The sequence below is a fragment of the Microcaecilia unicolor genome, chromosome 3, assembly GCF_901765095.1.
Source record: "Microcaecilia unicolor chromosome 3, aMicUni1.1, whole genome shotgun sequence".
NCBI classification, from domain to species: domain Eukaryota; kingdom Metazoa; phylum Chordata; class Amphibia; order Gymnophiona; family Siphonopidae; genus Microcaecilia; species Microcaecilia unicolor.
In genome coordinates, this window is record NC_044033.1 from 129,014,980 (window position 1) to 129,035,357 (window position 20,378).

Here is a 20,378-nt window from a genome sequence, read left to right on the forward strand (position 1 = left end):
TGTCTCTCTGAAACGTGACCTCGAGGCTCCTTTCTAGGTCTTCCCCAAAAAGCAATTTCCCTCGGAAAGGCAATTTAATGAGCCGTTGCTTAGAGGCCATATCTGCGGCCCAATAACGGAGGCACAGAAGACGCGAGAGGAAACTGTCAAGGCCATGAGCTTGGCCGAAGCACGGACCAAATCATACAAGGCATCTGCCAAGTACGCCAGCCCTATATCCATCAGTGACATCTGAGGAGTTTCCAGCATATCAGACTCCGAAATCAAATCCATGACAGAATGTAGCCAACTGAGACAAGCTCTAGCTGCGTAAGAACTACAAACAGAAGCTTGAAGTGTCAAAGCGGCTACCTCAAAGGCACGTTTTAAAGAGGCCTCTAGCCGTCTATCTTGCATATCCTTAAGTGCCACACCACCTTTCACTGGAAGAGTAGTCTTCTTAGTGACCGCCGTCACCAGGGCACCCACCCTAGATAAAGTAAACTACTCTAAATGGTCCGCTGAAACCGGATACAGCCTGGCCATAGCATTGACTACTTTCAGCCCCTCCATCCGGATCCGCCCACTGGGCCGAAATCAACTCAATAGCTTCATGTACCGCCCTCCTCAGACCCCAAAGAAAGCCTAGGCTTTTTAAGGGAGGAGAAATCCTCTGGGGAAAAACCCCAAATCTCTAGGTTACCCCCAAGACCCCCTGAGAGAATCAAAGGCCGAAGCTGTCGCAGCCGCGTGGGGGGGGGGGGGTCCTTTTCTACTAAACGCCTGATGGAGTAGCAAAATAAACTCTGGCGAAAACCCCTCCCCTGCAACGGAGGAGGTCACAACCATGGCATCTGGACCACCGCTCACAATGCCTGACAGCCCCCTGACTCCCCTACCAGCGGAGAAGCAGCTTTGCCCAAAACCGCTACCAGAGCCGGTTCCGCGACCGATTGGAAAATGGCGCGAGAATAGTCAGGCTCTGGGCAGGAAAGCACGCTCTCAAGGGGGAGGGGGCCACTGCTCCGTCGAGTCCCGCCAAATTATCGCAGCCTGCGCTGCAAAGGCCCGCCGCCAAATGCTGTTTTCCACCTCCGCTGCCATCGTCTACCCCCCCGAACAGGAACCCAGCAGGACTTACCGCGGACCGGGAAAGCGCGGGAATTGACAGCTGAGCTGAAGAAAAAAACTCTTCGACTCCACTTCGAGGCAGGCTCAGACAAGCAGGCAACAGAAAACAGGGCTCGGACAGCAGTAACACAAACCTGCTCTCAGCAAAAACACACTTCCCTGTGCTTCTGTTTCTCTTTTAAACAAATTCTATGGTTCTCTCTTTTTTTTTTTAGTGAGGAGGCAGAAACAAACAGGGAAGGAAAGGAACAGCAAAAGCCTGTTCAGAGGGAATTTGAGGTGCAGCAGGGACCCAGCAACTGCGTATGCTGCCAAACGGGACACCACCAGTCCACCACCCCCCGGCTCAAACTGGCCATCGGCCCAGGAGCACCCTCAGAGGCCTTGGGCCCAGGAGCTGAAGTAAAGTAGTACATATGAGTACATCTGCTTCTTGCTGGCCTCCCACTTAGTCACCTCTCCCCTCTCCAGTCGGTTCAAAACTCTGCTGCCCGTCTTGTCTTCCGCCAGGGTCACTTTACTCATACTACCCCTTCTCCTCAAGTCGCTTCACTGGCTCCCTATCCGTTTTCGCATCCTGTTCAAACTTCTTCTACTAACCTATAAATGTACTCACTCTGCTGCTCCCCAGTATCTCTCCACACACGTCCTTCCCTACACCCCTTCCTGTGCACTCCGCTCCATGGATAAATCCTTCTTATCTGTTCCCTTCTCCACTACTGCCAACTCCAGACTTCGCACCTTCTGTCTCGCTGCACCCTACGCCTGGAATAAACTTCCTGAGCCCCTACGTCTTGCCCCATCCTTGGCCACCTTTAAATCTAGACTGAAAGCCCACCTCTTTAACATTGCTTTTGACTCGTAACCACTCGCCTCCACCTACCCTCCTCTCCTCTTTCCTGTACACATTAATTGATTTGATTACTTTATTTTTTATCTATTAAATTGTAAGCTCTTTGAGCAGGGACTGTCTTTCTTCTATGTTTGTGCAGCGCTGCGTACGCTTTGTAGCGTTATAGAAATGCTAAATAGTAGTAGTAGTAGTAGAGTTTATCTTGTTGGGCAGACTGGATGGACCGTGCAGGTCTTTTTCTGTCATCATCTACTATGTTACTATGTAAAAGCTGTCCACCACCTGCTGAGAGAGAGACATACTGACTGAGGAAGGAGCTGGCCATCTGACATCACTGCCATTAGTTTGTTTATCTCTATCTCCACCTGCTGGTAGGCGGACTTAACCACTAGTTCCTGGATTCATCTGCTGCAAGTGACAAATTTGTTTATCTCTATCTCCACCTGCTGGTAGGCGGACTTAACCACTAGTTCTTGGATTCATCTGCTGCGACAAGGAAGGTTTGATAACAGGAGACAGTATGATGTCATAAGGCTGAAGCCAGTCTCCACTCACTCTATGCAAAGTGGTTTTAATTCTCCCCAGTGCTGCTACTGTCATTTTGGTACACCCAAAACAATGAAATTGATAGGGTAAGAACCTCCACCTACTGGCTTCAGTTCACATAATGGGCCAGATAGGCTCAAACCATCTCCTATTATCAAACTTCTTTGGGATGTCTGTCAACAGACAAATGATCATTTGTTTCAGCACAAGCAGGTAACATTCTAATTAAAAGTTCTCCTCTTAATAAGCGAGGGAGCAAGAGCCAAGGTGACAATTACCCTTATAAAAGGCCTCCTTAAGTAGCAGTTCTATCTTTCTGTCAAGAACATACTTAAGCATCAGCCTTCAAAAACAGGACACAGTTCCTTTAATGGTCACAATCAATATTCCAGTATAGACCTGACACGGGCCGTGTTTTGGCGCACAGCGTCTGCGTCAGGGGTCAAATGCGATCAATTATAAAGTGAGTATTTTGATCAATCTTCTTTTTGATGATATAGGAGTGCAAAATGCTCTACAAAAAGACACAGCGTATTAGGAACACTGAATCCCTTTGTTCCTTAATCACTGTTCCTAATACGCTGTCTTTTTGTAGAGCATTTCACATTTGACCCCTGACGAAGGCGCTGTGTGCCAAAACATGGCCCGTGTCGGGTCTATACTGGAATATTGATTTTGACCAATAAAGGAACTGTGTCCTGTTTTTGAGGCTCCTGGTGCTTTTTGTTGTATTTCAGACCCTGTCTTGTACTTTGAACCCTCTCTGTACTGTTATAATGAACATACCTAAGAACAGAAACTCTTAATTGGAATAGTAATTCTTTTGGTCACTGTTGTCACTAAAACATCCACTTTTGGAACATGAAAAAGCTGGTCCAGATCTGCCTGGAGAAGGAAGTACAATTCATTCATCAATTTGGAACCCCTAAGGAACAAAACCAGTACTTCTCATTCTGCAAAGACCAACTGTAATAAAGCTATGTGAAGCAGAAAGGCCTTACTTAGCAGGTTCCCTCAAACCCTCCAGGATAGGGTCACCATAAGAAGTCTGCTCCTCTGAATCCATGGAGATACAAACTGCAGAGACTACTTGAACAATAAACAACTCATTTCTCCCAACAAAAAAATGAACTAGTAGAGCAGTAGTTCCCAAACCTGATCCTGGAGGCACCACAGCCAGTCAGGCTTTCAAGATATGCACAATGAATATTCATGAGATAGATTTGAATGGAGTGAAAGCAGTGCATACAAACTTCTCTCACGAATGTTCACTGTGGATATCCTGAAAGTCTGCCTGGCTGGGATGCCTCCAGGACTAAGTTTGGGAACAACTGTACTAGAGAATTGTCTATTTCTTCTGGGGACAGTTCTCCAAACTCCAGCAAGAGTCCCTGAGGAGCAAGGTCATCACTATCCAGATTCCCTACTCCCCAACGTTCTTCCATAAGGAACAAGGGTTGGATTATTGAGCAGTGTATGGAACGCCCAGTCAGAGGACCTAGGATGCTTACTACAGTCAAAGGGCCCCTCAAAAGGATCTTTAGTCATTTGAGGCTTAAATACATCGCACAGGGCAGAGGCCTCAAACCTGGAGTGCAGAAAGAGCCTGCTTAAGTCACTAATGCCCAGATGACCAAACAGCGCTCTTAAAATAGTGCTGGAACAGCACAGGGGCTTTACTGCCCGTATGATCTGAGGTAACAGAATGCAAATTGTGGGAGGACTGTGCCTGAGCCTGGGACCACCAGACCCCAAACAGCATGGCCCTGTGCCCCCACCGAACTCCCACCCCCAGCCAGCAAAACAGGGGCTGGAAGTCTGGCAGACTTCCAGCCCCCAAGACACAAGTTCAGGGGGGGCTGGAGATCTCCAGCACCCCTAACCCCCCTCTCACATCCCCTCCCTCCCCCCAAAAAAGCCCTAGTGGCCCAGTGGGCCGCAAATCAAACTCCCCCCCCCCCCCCCAAACCTGGTGGTCTAGCAGCCCTCTTTCCTGCCCCCCCTAACTTTGTTGAAGGAGGGAGGTACACTCCCTCCTCTTCCAGTAGCACAGTCTTGAAAACGGCGGTGCCCAGCCCTCCAACAAAGGTATGGGGGGAGGGTGTGGGAAAGAGGGACCCAATGAAAACAATCACAGTCACTGACAAAAATCGGCCTCTGTTCACACTGAAAGCCGAAGAAATACAGCGGAAATGAGACCTCCCTTGAATGAGGCTGCTGAAGGGCAACAGCTCCAAGGGATTCTCCAAGTCAGCCAAAAGTTTCCCTAAACCTCCAGCATCGCATGTAGGAGCCGGTGGCAGTACTTAAACACTAGCTTCCACAAACCCACAGCATCTGCCTGCTGGCATGATGCTGATCACAGCTAAAAAAAAAAATTAATTAATAATAAGCACCTCTGCTTCAGGCAGTCCTTCTAGTAAGCTTTAAGAGGAATGAGAAACTCCCCCCCGGTTCTTGTTCATGCAAACGCAGATACTGCTGTAAGCTAATCCCTCTGTCTGACAAAACTTTTTTTTTTTTTAAGTAACTTTATTCCCTTAGCTAGGGAAAAAAATTAACAGAGGGGAGTGGGGGGGGGGCGCGTTACCACCCCAATGAAAAGCCCCATAGGAACCAATGCTAGATAGCCTCACTGAACAGAAACTCTTGAGCCAAGGCCCAGGACTCCAAAGGAGAAGCAATTCCAACTCTGATGAGCCCACACCCTCCACCCTCAAACATTAGACATCTGCTGGTATGGCAACATAACCTACTAGGTCTGGGCTGTCCAGGAGGATAAGAAAAAAGTAACGAAGAACAAGAAAAAGAAACAAAAAACTGATTGAACAAATCTTTGCGCTGATTCTATAGTTTGTGGAAGCCCCTTCTGTAGCAACAGCAGCTATGAGTCCTTTATGATAAGTTCCACCAACTTTGAATAGTAGGATGGTGGAGTTTTTGCACATTCTTCTGACTGAATAGTTCAAGCACAGGTTTAATTAAATCAACTTTTCTCTAACAAAACCAATCATCAAAAGCAGATCTTACAGTGACAAAGGAGAAACTAGGTCTTACCTGAATTTTCTTTCCATTAGTCCTTCTCACTATTCCAGAACCTGTGGGACAGTTTTATCCATCAACCAGCAGGAGGAGATAGAGAACTGAAAACTGAGCTGAGACATCTGTCTCAGCATCCAGTCCAGCTCCTCAATATTTATATAGACAAGCAATAAGGAGAAACTCAGAACACACACAACCTTAAACAACTCACTAACCTAACACTACCCAGACGAGAATACATGTGCAGACTTCTCTCATCTCTGGACAACTTGTAAAGAACAAGAGATATGCAGGAAGCATCATGCAAAGTAACAGTCATCATTTGACCCATTACTTCACACCGACTAAACATCTCAGAAACCTCGGGCAGGTCTCTGGAATAGTGGGGAAGGGCTAACGTAAAGCAAATTATCAGGTAAGACCTAATTTCTTTTTCCATTACGTAGCTTCCCACTAATCCAGAACCTGTGGAATGTGTTTAAAAACCAATCTGTAGAGTGGGTGGGGTCTGACAAGAGAGCCACCAAGAATGCTGCCTTTAGTGTACAATATGTGTGTCCAAACTCAATCATCGAGTGCCACAATCCAGTCGGGTTTTCAGGATTTCCCCAATATGAATATGCATGAGATCTATTTGCATGAACTGCCTCCAATGTATGCAAATAGATCTTATGCATACTCATGGTGAAAATACTGAAAACCTGATCTGGCGAGGGCCAAGGTTGGATAACCCAAGAGTAAGATCTCTCAAGGTGGCTTTCTGGAGTGGCTCAAAAGGAGAATTCTAGAGAGCCCGAAGGACTAATTAAGGTTCCACTTCTGACATGGCATACGTAAGCAGCCCACTCCCCGCAAGAATCAAATAATATCTGGGGTAGTCACAAAAGACGTCTTCTGTAGTCGGCCCGACACAGACCAAAGCCGCAACCTGAACTTTTAGAGAACCCAATGCCAATCCTTTCTAAAGGCCTGCCTAGAGAAATACTAGGATGTGCATGATCTGAGCAGAGGAGGGAGAAAGTCCACACTCAGAAAACCATCCCTCAAAATATCTTCCACAGCCTCACATACACCAAATATGTAGAGCATTTCCAAACCTGAAGCAAGGTAGCAATGACCGAATCAGAACCACCTTTTAGTCTCAACTGAACCCTTTCAATGGCCAAGCCCTAAGACCAAAGAGACACTGATTCACCATTAGTGCCAGACCTTGCTTCAGTAGGCCGTCTATCTGCGGAAGACAGAGAGGATCCCGTCCAGCAGTCGAATCAGGTCCACATACCACAGCCTCCATGGCCAATCCAGGGCTATGAGAATTATTCAACCCCAGTGCAATGTGATCCTTTTCAACAAATGGTCTACCATGGGTCAAGGAAGGAAGACATACAGTAAATGCATCTCTAGCCAGGGCTGCAGAAGGGCATTGATCATCAAGCCCAGTTCTTTCCAATGGCTGAAGACCTTGGGCACATTGGCATTCCATTTAATTGCCCATCTAGTTCAGAAGCAGAAAACCTCATTGGTCTACTATCAGCTAAAAACTCTGGCCAAATAGTTCATTCTCCTGGGTCCAAGGAATGCCTGCTGAGAAAGTCCACCTCCACATTCAATGGCCCAGCGATGTAAGTTGCCAACAAGCAGAGATCTTTCTCTGCCCAACTCATGAGGGAGGCTGCTTCCGCCATTGAATGCCTGCGGGACCCACCTTGCTTGTTAATATAAGCCACCACTGTCAGGTTGTCAGAGAAAACTCAGACCAAGGCACAGCCAGAAAGGAAGCAAAGTCGAATAAGACATTCTTGCACTGCCTTGAGTTCCAAGCAGTTTATCTACCACTGAAACTCCTGTTCTGTCCAGGTGCCCTGTGCTAGATGGAACTTGTAACGAGCTCCATAACCTGACTTGCTGGCATATGTTACTACCACCTCCCACTGTGTTAATGGAAAGGGAGCTCCGATGGTCAAATTTCTAGGATATTCTGTGTGGCAATCAGCGTCCAAGGAAGATGAAGATCATACTTCTGTGACACCGGAGACAGCAGCTGAGAAAAAACTCCTGCAATGGTCACATATGAGCCCTTACCCATGACACCATTTCCATCACCGCCGTCACTGAACCCAGAACCTGGATGTAGTCCCAGACCCTGGGCCTGCCTTGACTGAAGACGAATCTGTTGAACAAGCTCTTTGACCTAAGTTCTGCAAAGAAGATCTTCTCCCTTGCTGTGTCAAATAGAACACCCAGGTACTCCAGCGTCTGTGATGGAGTTGGTCTACTCTTCTCAAAATTGATCGCCAAACTAGGCAACTGCAGAAAACAAACACCTTTGTGGCTGCCATGCTGTCTGAATAGGACAATGCACAAATGAGCTGGTCATTGAGATATGGGTGAAATCTGAATCCCTGGCCCTGAACGCAGGCCACCACCACAACCTTGGTAAACTTTCTTATTGCCACAGCGAGACCAAAGGGCAAAGCCCTGAACTGGAAGTGACGGCTCAGTAAAGTAACACATAGAAACCTCTGATGTGGTGGACATACAAGTATATGCAAGTATGCTTTGAGATAGAGGATGATGAGATATTCTCCTGCTTGAACCGAGGCTATGACTGCTCTTAGTGTTTCCATGCAAGAGCGGGACACTTGAAGGCACTTTGAGATCTACCACTAGATGAAAAGTGCCTTCCCTTCTTTGGGACCATGAAGTAGACAGAGCATCTGCCTTGTCCCTGTTTAGCCTGATGAACTGGAACAATGGCCCGGAGGCCCAGCAAGCAATCTACAGTGGACTGAACCTCAACGCCTTGGTTCCCTTTCAACAAGAAATCTTAAAGAAAAGTGACCGAGCGGGAGAACTCCAACTTGTAACCTTCTGTAAGAATATCCGGAACCTACTGGTCTGACATGATTATGGTTCATACTTCCCGAAACTCCTGAAGATGTCTTCCAACTGGAGAAAGAGAAGAGTGGATCAGCCTCACATCACTGCAAAGCTCAGATGGCATTGGTCACTCTAGCAGACTAAGAGGACAATTTCCTATTCACACGACAGAAGATTGGTGTGCCTGGAAGCGGGACTTCTGACTATACTGTTGATGACTAGGCCAATAAGAGCAAACACTAGAATTAGAAAAGGTTCAAAGCGTGAACACAAAGATGGAGGGGCTGGAACTCCTCCCATATGAGGAAAGCCTAAAGAGGTTAGAGCTCTTCAGACTGGAAAAGAGACCACTGAGGGGGAATATGATTGAGATCTACAAAATCCTAAGAGATGTAGAGTGGGTGGAAATGAATCGATTTTTCACTCATTCAAAAAGTACAAGACCAGGGGACACTCAATGAAATTGTATGGAAATACTAAATAGGAGGAAATATTTTTTTCATTTGAAGAATAGTTAAGTTCTGGAACTCATTGCTGGAGGATGCGATAACAGTGGTTAGCTTATCTGGGTTTAAAAAAAGGTTTAGACAAGTTTCTGGAGGAAAAGTCCATAGTCTATTATTGAGATGGACATGGGGCAAGTCACTACTTGCCCTGGGATTGGTAGCATGGAATGGTGCTACTAGTTCAGTAACTGCCAAGTACTTGTGACCTGGATTGGCCACTGCTAGAAGCAGGATACTGGGCTGGATGGACCATTGTTCTGACCCAGTATGGTTATTTTTATGTTAAGTTCTTATGTTGTACCATCTGCTGTCTTAAAACAGAGATCGAGAGCCTCCTGAAGACAGACTAGAGGCTTTTGGCCACCACTGTGGCTTAGCTTCCCCCAATTCTTTCACCAAGTTACTGAGATCTTCTCTATATAGCCACTTGCCCCAAAAGGACAGTTTAACTGGTTGTGACTGATGCTGCATCCGTTGCCCAATGCCACAACCAGAATTGTCGACATGCAGAGACAGCCAAAGGCATCCTGCAAGTCGTAACATGCTATAAATAGCATCCGTCAAGTAGGATAACCCCATTTCCAACTGGGCATTATGGTACCTGTCTTGTGTTGCAGACTGCTGATGCCATTTCAGGCATGCTCTTGCCATGAACGAGCTGCACACTGTCACCTAAAAGCCTAAGAGGTCACTTCAAAGGCTTGTTTCAGCGAGCCTTCTAGCTTCCTATCTCAAAGGTCATTTAGGGCAATACCCCTTCCAACAGCAAAATGATCTTCTTGGTCACCACCGTAACAAGGGAGTCTACACTGGGGTGTTGGGGAGTTCAATTTCTCTTTCTCCAGAATCAATGGGTAGAGGAGAGCTGTGCCTCTTCCCATTCTCTGCCCTGCCTACATTGAGACCCATTCTGCTATAATCAGGTCTTGAATATCTGGATACATCGGGAAGACCTTAGAAGGACATAAGTACATAAGTAATGCCATACTGGGAAAAGACCAAAGGTCCATTGAGCCCAGCGACAGCGGCCAATCCAGGTCAAGGGCACCTGGCAAGCTACCCAAACGTACAAACATTTTATACATGTTATTCCCGAAATTGTGGATTTTTCCCAAGTCCATTTAGTAGCGGTCTATGGAATTGTCCATTAGGAAACCATCCAACCCACTCATGATTGAAGATGAAGAAACTTCTGAAGCCAAAGCAAATGGCTCTTCAATGAAAAGCACCGCCAATGCCTCAGAAATAAAGAGTACTGAGCTCTTCTTTATGAAACAATCTCAGTAATTTCGAGTCATCCCACTCCTCAGGAGGGAGCTCTCCCTTCTTTAACGGCTCCTTCAATGATGGCTCTTCTGAATTGTTCGAGGCCACATCAGAAAAGGAGGGAAAAGCAGAGATGTGGGCAGATGAGGAAAGAAAGTGAAGCACCTTGCAGCAACTGACTGTCCTTGCTTCAGCAAATAGGCCCAATGTAAGAGTAATATAAACTAGAGAAAGCAAAGATCCCAATACAGCTTAATGCCCCGTCGGGCTATGAGGTTATAAAATAGCAGCTGTGCTCTGTGCACGATCAGAGGCTGTTCCTCCCTGCCACTCGGCCCTGACAAAATAGTGCCTGTTCTCACGCCCTTCTGCATCAAACTGCACACTGGCCTTGCTGGAGAGCCCGAAGTCTCCAGCATATTCGGATACTGCACCAGATCTGAATACGTGCTGCTGCTTTCTGTTTCCCAAATGCCCCACGAGATTCCCAGCTTGCACGCACTGCAGCGCCCCAACACCAACTGGTGGATCTCACTGCAGGAAAAACACAACTTTATTTGCATGAGTCACTATTCATCCTGACAGGCACAGGTGCAGTACAACGCAGTCCCAAGTGGTGAGTGAGGATCCTTCCCCTGTACCAAGTGGAACTCACAGCCCTCTAAGCGGTTCTGAGTCAAAATTTAGTCAGACTTATCACTACCAGCTGGTCCCCCCAAGCTTACAGTCCCCACAAGTCATACCTCAGATGAGAAAGTATCAGGACTGATACCCTGCCCCACCCTCTCCAGTAAACCTATTTTAGTTTTTTTTAATTTTAATGTTGTTGTGCTGGAAAAAGAGAGCTCCACAGGAAACTGGAGAGAGCTGAAGGGAGGAAGCAAATTCACAGGGTACCAGACAGAGGGATCTGAAGACTTCCAGATATGACTCTGCAGACTCAAGCCACCCGCAAAGCTCAAATCGGGACCAGCTGATCAACTCGACCAGAAGCAAAGCACTCAGAAGCTGAAATAGTGGGAAGGTACGTAATGGAAATGTAATTTAAAAAAACACAAAAAATAAAATCACAAATACAATCCTCCAGACCAGGACATTAAATTTAGAGCCAAATTTTGCTCCTCTAGGCATCTGCATTGTAGAAAAATAAGTAAATTAAGCCCTCTTTCAAATTTTTAGTTATCATGAAATCAAACCGGATTACCTGTTTGTCTTTCAGCCGTTCACCCTGGATTAGAAAATCACTTCCACCATTGCCCTCAGGGTAAATGACCTTACGGACACCAACTCGGCTGATACCACCTCCTTCTTGTGATAACCATCCCCCACTGGAGTCATCCCGGGTCATAACCACAGCTTTGACGCGCACAATATAGCTGTCACTACAATGAAAAGAAAAAACACTTTTGTGAGAACATATACGTCATATTAAGCAACATTAGAATGCACTGGGTTGTGCACAGTTTATAGGTAAGACCATTTCAACCAAACAGTACCTTTGATAAAAATGATCTTTACTGAAATTTGTAAAGGTATTAAGCCATGTTCTCAAATCATCAAGCTCATCTTTACTATGCATTGTGAGAAATTATACTGATTTTTTTCCAAGAAAGACAAATGCAGGCAGAGAGAGGGGAATGAAACAAAAAAAAAAACAAACAAAAAAAAGATTATCCAGCATAAAATTCCTCCTCCCCCCTCTCTTCACTACCACTTCTAAACCCTGCATACTAAACTCTTCTGGTAAATGCTGTGTAAGAGAGCCTGATGTACTCACTAACATGATTTACATTTACGATTGACAACTTATTAGAGAAAATCCAACAATTGCCCTGCTCCATGCCCCGCCCCCAGAGCCGTTGCCACAACCTTGAACCCCCCCCCCCAAACTGACTACACTAAGATTTTCATCTAAAAAAAAAAAAAGACACAAGTACATACATTCTATGATTATTTCACAAACCCTGTCTGATGCTGTAACAAACTAAAATTACATTTTGATGTCCCCTCAGGAAGGCCAATACACAATCCCACCACCAGAAACACTATGCATAAACTTGTGAAAAAAAAAAAACCAGACACAGAACCTTACCATACTATAACAGAACTAAGTCCCAGAACAACAACCTTATCCGTGAAAAGGCAGGACTGTAAATATTATACCAGGCCTAAAAACACCAATATATTACCCCCTGATTACAAAGCTACACTAGTGGCTTAGATGGGCTGTGTCGGCATTGTTGTGCAGCTTTGTAATTTGGGGGGGGGGGGGGGGTTAGTGAGAAATCAAGACACAGGACTGCTAGAGATCTCTATACAGAAACATGTTAGCAGCTGCACTTTGGTCACACACAAAAAACAGACATACTCTCAGCAAATATGGAACAAGTGATCACAGATCAGTAATAGAGATACAAAGGCAAAAGACTGAAAGCCTCAAAAAGTCAGACCTGTGTACACAGCATTACTAGAGAAATAGAAACTGAAATGCAAAATATCAGAGATGCATAATTCCCAAAGTTGACATTTTCCAATTAATAAATTGAAATACTTTTTCCTACATTTGTAATCTGAACATTTTATTTTTCTATTTGATTTGATCCAAGTGTCTTCTGCTTTTTTCCTCTAGTTCCAGGGTCTCCATTTGACATTTCCTCTCTCTCCTGTCCAGTATCTCTCTCTTATGACCCTGTTCCTATACTCCCCCTCTGTTCAGCATCTGTCATTAGTGTCCCTATCCTCGTCTTATACTCTGCTTCTACTCTCTGCCCTATCTTGCCCTGTCTAGCATCACCTCCACCTCTCTTTTGGGGAGATGGGAGGTTGAAAGGATTTAAGCTCTGCTGTCCTTGGAGAACATATGCTACTGATACGTAACTGTTTTCTTCAAGGAAAAGTAGGATTGAAAAATTCTCATCTATGGGGCTCCTTAGCTACAGGCTATATTCAACGGAGAAATACACAGCAAGAGGTACTGCAAACAGACACCAACATTTTTGATGGCAACAGCTGTATTTATCATGTTTTCTTTTTTTGTTTTTTGCTTTTAAGAAGGCAGCCTGAAATTTAAAGAGAGGGTCCTGGGGGAATGGAATTGGATTTTAAACCCCAAATCAACTGGGCAGCTGTCAAAACAAAGCTCCCAAACATACAGATTAGTCCAAAGCAATAGAAGAATGTGAATGTAAGGATGGAAGTCCATGTCGCTCCTCTGCAAATCTCTGCTATGAAGGCTGATCTCAAAAAAGATATAGTAGAATTGGAAAAGGTACAGCGAAGGGCGACGAAAATGATAGTGGGGATGGGACGACTTTCCTACGAAGAGAGGCTGAGAAGGCTAGGGCTTTTCAGCTTGGAGAAGAGACGGCTGAGGGGAGATATGATAGAAGTGTATAAAATAATGAGTGGAATGGATCGGGTGGATGTGAAGCGACTGTTCACGCTATCCAAAAATACTAGGACTAGAGGGCATGAGTTGAAGCTACAGTGTGGTAAATTTAAAACGAATCGGAGAAAATTTTTCTTCACCCAACGTGTAATTAGACTCTGGAATTCGTTGCCGGAGAACGTGGTACGGGCGGTTAGCTTGACGGAGTTTAAAAACGGGTTAGATAGATTCCTAAAGGACAAGTCCATAGACCGCTATTAAATGGACTTGGAAAAATTCCGCATTTTTAGGTATAACTTGTCTGGAATGTTTTTACGTTTGGGGAGCGTGCCAGGTGCCCTTGACCTGGATTGGCCACTGTCGGTGACAGGATGCTGGGCTAGATGGACCTTTGGTCTTTCCCAGTATGGCACTACTTATGTACTTATGTACTTATGTACTAAGTGGGCTATCGACACAGTCAGACATTTCTCTCTAGGGACAGCTCAGCATTTTTTTTTTGTTACATTTGTACCCCGCACTTTCCCATTCATGGCAGGCTCAATGCGGCTTACATGGGGCAATGGAGGGTTAAGTGACTTGCCCAGAGTCACAAGGAGCTGCCTGTGCCTGAAGTGGGAATCGAACTCAGTTCCTCAGTTCCCCAGGACCAAAGTCCACCACCCTAACCACTAGGCCACTCCTCCATGAGCATACTGCTAGCATCATGAAAAGTGCCTGTTTACTAATGCCTGCCCTCATTCCTATTTGGATCAAAAGAAACAAAAAGCTGTAAGGACTTTCTAGGGCTTTGGTCTGCTCCAGATAGAAAGCAAACGCTCCCCTGCAGTCTAAAATATGTAGTGAGCTTTCACCTTTATAGACATGAGGTTTAAGAAAACTATTTCACAGGACTACTGACTGGTTAAGATGGAATTTCAACACAGCCTTAGGAAGGAATTTTGGATGGATGTAAAAAAAAAAAAAAACACAACTAAGTGTAAGGCGGATTAGTTACTAGGGTCTGGAGTGCTGAAATAATCGCCGTCAAAATGAATACCTTCCAGGTCAGGGACTTCAAGACGCAGGTATCTAGTGGCTCAAAAAGGATCGTTCATCAACTGGGTAAGAAGACTGAGGTCCAAAGACACTGCAGGAGGCCTGAGTCCTGCATAACAAACTAAAGGCTGTACAAAGATGTGTTTACTTTCTATCTGATAAGCTCCAATTACATTAAGGTGTACCCTCACAGAGTTGAACTTTAGACCTGTCTCTGACAGATGTTGAAGGTATTCAAACAGTTTTTCTGTGGCACAAATAAAGGGCTCTATGGCTTTGCCCTTACACCAGACAGCAAATCTCTTGCATTTAAATCCACATAGCATATGCCCTCTTAGTGTAATCCTCTCTGGCAGCTGACAAAACATGTGAGATATTGTCAGACAAGTTTAGAGAACTCAATGTCAACCTCTCAACAACCATGAGGCGAGGGCTAGGGACTATGTTGGGATACAACAGCATGTCCTGCTCTTGTGCAGTTTAGGGCTTCTTGGGCCCTCAGCTATCTGGGATGAGAGCAAGAACCCTGTCTAGACTGGGAGGAACAGGAGGGTTAAAGGATACTTAGGCCAGGTAAGAAGTGGGCCTGGAGAGAATCTTAAGTGTGTTACTATGATGCTTAAAAAGAGCAGCATCTTGCAACTGATTGCTTAAGAGATTCTCTCAACAGCACAGCATGTCAGCGAACTTTTCCTGTGTATCCTGTTTTAGGCCTACAACCAAGTGAGTCTGTGGATGCCAATCCCATTGAAGAACCTTCAATGTTATACTGAAAATACAAGTTGCACAGATTATGTATTTTCTACACTCCTCCCTAGAGGGATCAGGGTTGAGTTCCAGGCACTGCAAGCACCATTAGTATGTCTAATGATATGATCCTGTTGCACTGAGAACATCTTTTGAAACTACTGGGGGGGGGGGGGGGGGGGGGGGGGCAGTCTTCTTTTGGGACATTTCATCCACAAAAATAGTAAGTAGTGAATCAAATGACTCAGCGGTGACAAAAATATCTGACCAAGAGACCACACTGAGCTTCTGCAAAAAAAAGAAAACAAAATTCACAAAAAAGCCTAAGGAACTATTGGGTACTCATTAAAAGACCACATGACAGCGACAAGGCAAGACTTGAAAAAATAAATTACAAAAACCTTAAGGTACTGAGGTGACCGCAACAGAAAACAGGTTCGACTGACTCCATGAAAAAGTTACTGTGGGCCTGCTTCCCATGCTGGGCTCTATCAGTGACATCACCCACAGGTGAAATTTTTAGTCTTGCTTGTCAACGGGGAGTATCTTGTAGTACAAATCCAGAGGAAGCTGCAGTAGCTTCTGTCAAGAGTACATTCTTTTTAGATTCTTTCATGCTATGCGTGCATTACGTTTCAAAGAGACAGGACACTAAAAAAGGTGCTGAAATATTTTTATTTATTGCATTTATATCTCACATTTTCTCACCTATTTGCAGGCTCCATGTGGCTTACATAGTACCCGTGATGGGCGATAGCCAATTCCGGTATGACAAGTACAGAGTGGTATTGTGACAGAATACATTAGGTAATCAAGGAGGAAGAGTTAAGTTTTGTCCAGTTCTAGTATTAGTTTCATTGTGTTGCAGGGTTCAGGCATTTAAGTTGGATTGTTAGGGTATGCCTTCTTGAACAAGTTGGTTTTTAATGATTTCCGGAAGTTTGTTAGGTTGTGCATTGTTTTCATGACGTTTGGTAGTGCATTCCATAGTTGCGTGCTTATGTAGGAAAATCTGGATGCATAGGTTGATTTATATTTTAGTCCTTTGCAGCTTGGGCAGTGAAGATTTAGGTTATGTGTGTGTTGATCTTTTTGTATTTCTGGTTGGTAAGTCTATGAGGTCTGCCATTTATACCAGGGCCTCGCCGTGAATAATTTTATGAACCAGGGTGCAGATTTTGAACGCAACTCGTTCAAGACTGAGCTTCTTATCTTTCCCCCTAAACCAACCTCTCCTCCTCCCCCCATTCTATATTTCTGTGGATAACACTCTCATCCTTCCTGTCTCATCAGCTCGGAACCTTGGGGTCATCTTCAACTCCTCCCTCTCCTTCTCTGCACATATTCAACAGACTGCTAAAACCTGTCGTTTCTTTCTCTATAATATCAGCAAAACTCACCCTTTCCTTTCTGAGCACACTACCAGAACCCTCATCCACGCTCTTATCACCTCTTGCTTAGACTATTGCAACTTGCTTCTCACAGGTCTCCCACTTAGCCATCTCTCTCCTCTTCAATCTGTTCAAAATTCTGCTGCACAACTAATATTCCGCCAGGGTCGTTATGCTCATATTAGCCCTCTCCTCAAGTCACTTCACTGGCTTCCTATCCGTTTCCACATACAGTTCAAACTCCTCTTATTGACCTATAAGTGCATTCACTCTGCAGCTCCTAAGTACCTCTCCACTCTCATCTCTCCCTACATTCCTCCCCGGGAACTCCATTCACTGGGTAAATCTCTCTTATCTGCACCATTCTCCTACACTACTAACTCCAGACTCCGTTCCTTTTATCTTGCTGTACCATATGCCTGGAGTAGTCTTCCTGAGCCGGTACGTCAAGCTCCATCTCTGACCGTCTTCAAATCTAATCTAAAAGCCCACCTTTTTGATGCTGCTTTTAGCTCCTAACCCTTGTTCACTTGTTCAGAACCCTTATTTTATCATCCTCACTTTAATATTCCCTTATCTCTTGTTTGTCTGTCTTAATTAGATTGTAAGCTCTATTGAGCAGAGACTGTCTCTTCATGTTCAAGTGTACAGTGCTGCGTACGTCTAGTAGCGCTATAGAAATGATAAGTAGTAGTAGTACTTTGATTGGGAGCCAATGCAGTTTTATTAACCACAGAGGCAAACCTTACCATAACTATGTAACTTTATTATATGTCCCTTAATACTTTATTCTTTTTGAAAGAGAAATATGATGCACATCTCATTAAAATAGTCCAAACTCAAAAATGAATACGAAGAAAGTATATCAAAGATCTATCACATACACACATCCCAATGCGGTTATCACCTTAAATAATTATTTTCAGTGGATCATCAGAAGGAGAAAATCCTGTGAATCAATTCTACACTCACCACAAACCATCAGTCCTGTTTTTGTAAAAACTTATAAAAATGAGACCAATGACTAATACATCTTAGTGTAGAATTGTTTCATGGAGATTTTCATCTTCTGATGGATCACTGATTTTCTTTTTAATTTAAGGTGGTAACTACATTGGGGTATATGTATTGATAAATCTATCTCCAGTTTACACAAGACTGTTTTACTGTGGTGCAGTTGGTTTAGGAGAAAGCAGGGAGAATACATAAGCATACAGGAACATAATATATTTATTTTCTTAGGTTAAATGCAAAATAACTGATTGCTGTATTAACATACCATGCCTAAAATCACATAGAGGTGCATAATTGAAAGGGGTATCCAAGTTTTCCTGAGGACGTCCTTGCAGGATGTCCCAGCGAAGGGGCTGGGAAACCTGTATTATCGAAACAAGATGGGCGTCCATCTTTCGTTTTGATAATACGGTCGGGGACGCCCAAATCTTGACATGATTGTCGTCCTTAGACTTGGTTGTTTCTGATTTTTGGCGATAATGGAAACTAAGGACACCCATCTCAGAAATGACCAAATGCAAGCCCTTTGGTCATGGGAGGAGCCAGCATTCCTAGTGCACTGGTCCCCGACATGCCAGGACACCAACTGGGCACCCTATGGGGCACTGCAGTGGACTCAAATTGCTCCCAGGTGTATAGCTCCCTTACCTTGTGTGCTGAGTACCCCAAAACCCACAACCTTATGGGTGAAGGGAGGCACCTACATGTGGGTACAGTGGGTTTCTGGTGGGTTTTGAAGGGCTCACATTTACCACCACAAGTGTAACAAGTGGGGGGGGGGGGGGGGGGCTGGGTCCGCCTGTCTGAAGTGCACTGCACCCAGTAAAACTGCTCCAGGGAGCTGAATACTGCTGCCATGGAGCTGGGTATGATATTTGAGGCTGGCACAAAATATTTTAAAGAACATTTTTTGAGGGTGGGAGGGGGTTAGTGACCACTGGGGGAGTAATGGGAGGTCATCCCTGATTCCCTCCGGTAGTCATCTGGTCAGTTCCAGCACCTTTTTGTGGCTTGGTCGTAAGAAAAAAAGGACCAGGTAAAGTCGTCCAAGTGTTCATCAGGGACGCCCTCCCCCCCCCCCCCCCCAATTATGGGTCGAGGACATCCATGTGTCAGGCATGCCCAAGTCCCGCCTTCGCTACGCCTACGACACGCCCCCGGGAACTTTGGTTGTCCCCGCGACAGAAAGCAGTTGGGGACGCCCAAAATGGGAAAATTAGGTTCTTACCACGATAATTTTCTTTCCTTTAGTCATAGCAGATGAAGCCATTAAGTATGGGTTGTGTCCATCAACCAGCAGGGGGAGATAGAGAGCACTCAACTTTTCTCAGTGCCTCATGGCCAGCTAACTCCACTGCCTCTTCAGTATTTGAAACTTCCAAAGCAGTATGGCAAACCGCAATGGGAATAACATGAACTTTCCTCACAGCGAACGATGGCCCCTTAAAACAAGGGCATGAACTCAAAAAAGGAGAGAATGAACTTATCCTCCTGGAGGGAATAAACTCGTCCTCCACTTTGTATAAACAGAGGGAATACTTGCATCCTCCTGGAGGGAATAAACTCATCCTCCCAAAACATGAACTGGAGGGAATGAACTCATCCTCCTATAATGTAACAAGAATCCTGAAGACTGTTTTCCGACTCCCCAAGGAAGGAATATAACTTCAGGAAACAAGAACAGCACCTAAAATCAGAATCACTGCAATACAGACAATCATACAGGGAGGGCTCATGGCTTCATCTGCTATGACTAAAGGAAAGAAAATTATCATGGTAAGAACCTAATTTTCCCTTCCTTGTCATCAAGCAGATGAAGCCATTATGTATGGGATGTAACAAAGCAATCCCTAAATAGGGTGGGAACAAGCCACACCACGCGCTAGCACCTGTGCTCCAAAACGCGCATCCCTCCTGGCAGCCACATCCAGCCTGTAATATTGGGCGAAAGAGAGCTTAGAAGCCCATGTTGCAGCACTGCAAATCTAATGAAGAGATAGTGCTCCAGTTTCCGCCGAGGAAGAGCAAATCGCTCTTGTGGAATGTGCCTTAAAGGCTTCAGGCGGAGCCCGGCCAGACAGCAGATATGCTGAAAAGATAGCCAGTCGTCTAGGTACGGGTGAACCCAGATACCCTCTCGCCTGAGAAAGGCAGCTACTACCACCATTAACTTGGAGAAGGTTTGGGGAGCTGTGGCGAGGCCAAAAGGCAAGGCCCGAAACTGGAAATGTTTTCCCAACACCGCAAACCGCAGAAACTTCTGGTGCGGGGGCCAAATTGGTATGTGCAAGTAAGCTCAGGTCCAGAGACGTAAGAAACTCTCCTGGCTGTACCGCCGCAATGACGGAGCGCAGGGTTTCCATGTGAAAATGCCGCACTCTTAAGGACTTGTCAGCTCTTTTAAGTCCAGGATCGGGCGAAAAGACCCGCCTTTTCGTGACACCACAAAGTAAATGGAGTAGCGGCCTAGATCTTGTTTGGCGGGAGGCACCGAGGTCACAGCCCCTATCTGGCACAGACTGTGCAGAGTCTCCTCTACCGCCGCCCGTTTGGCGGCAGAACTGCATCGGGACTCCACAAAAACGTCTCTCACCGGG

At 45.3% G+C, this 20,378-nt stretch overlaps 1 protein-coding gene across 1 annotated transcript in view; it reads right to left on the reverse strand.

Annotated features, from left to right (window-relative positions):
* Nucleotides 1-20,378, reverse strand: part of SPRED2 (sprouty related EVH1 domain containing 2) — a 291,471-nt gene that overhangs the window by 143,233 nt on the left and 127,860 nt on the right. Inside the window, exon 2 of the mRNA XM_030196364.1 lies at nucleotides 11,408-11,585. Within this exon, the coding sequence (XP_030052224.1) occupies nucleotides 11,408-11,585 (178 nt within the window). The remainder of the gene's footprint in view (nucleotides 1-11,407; nucleotides 11,586-20,378) is intronic.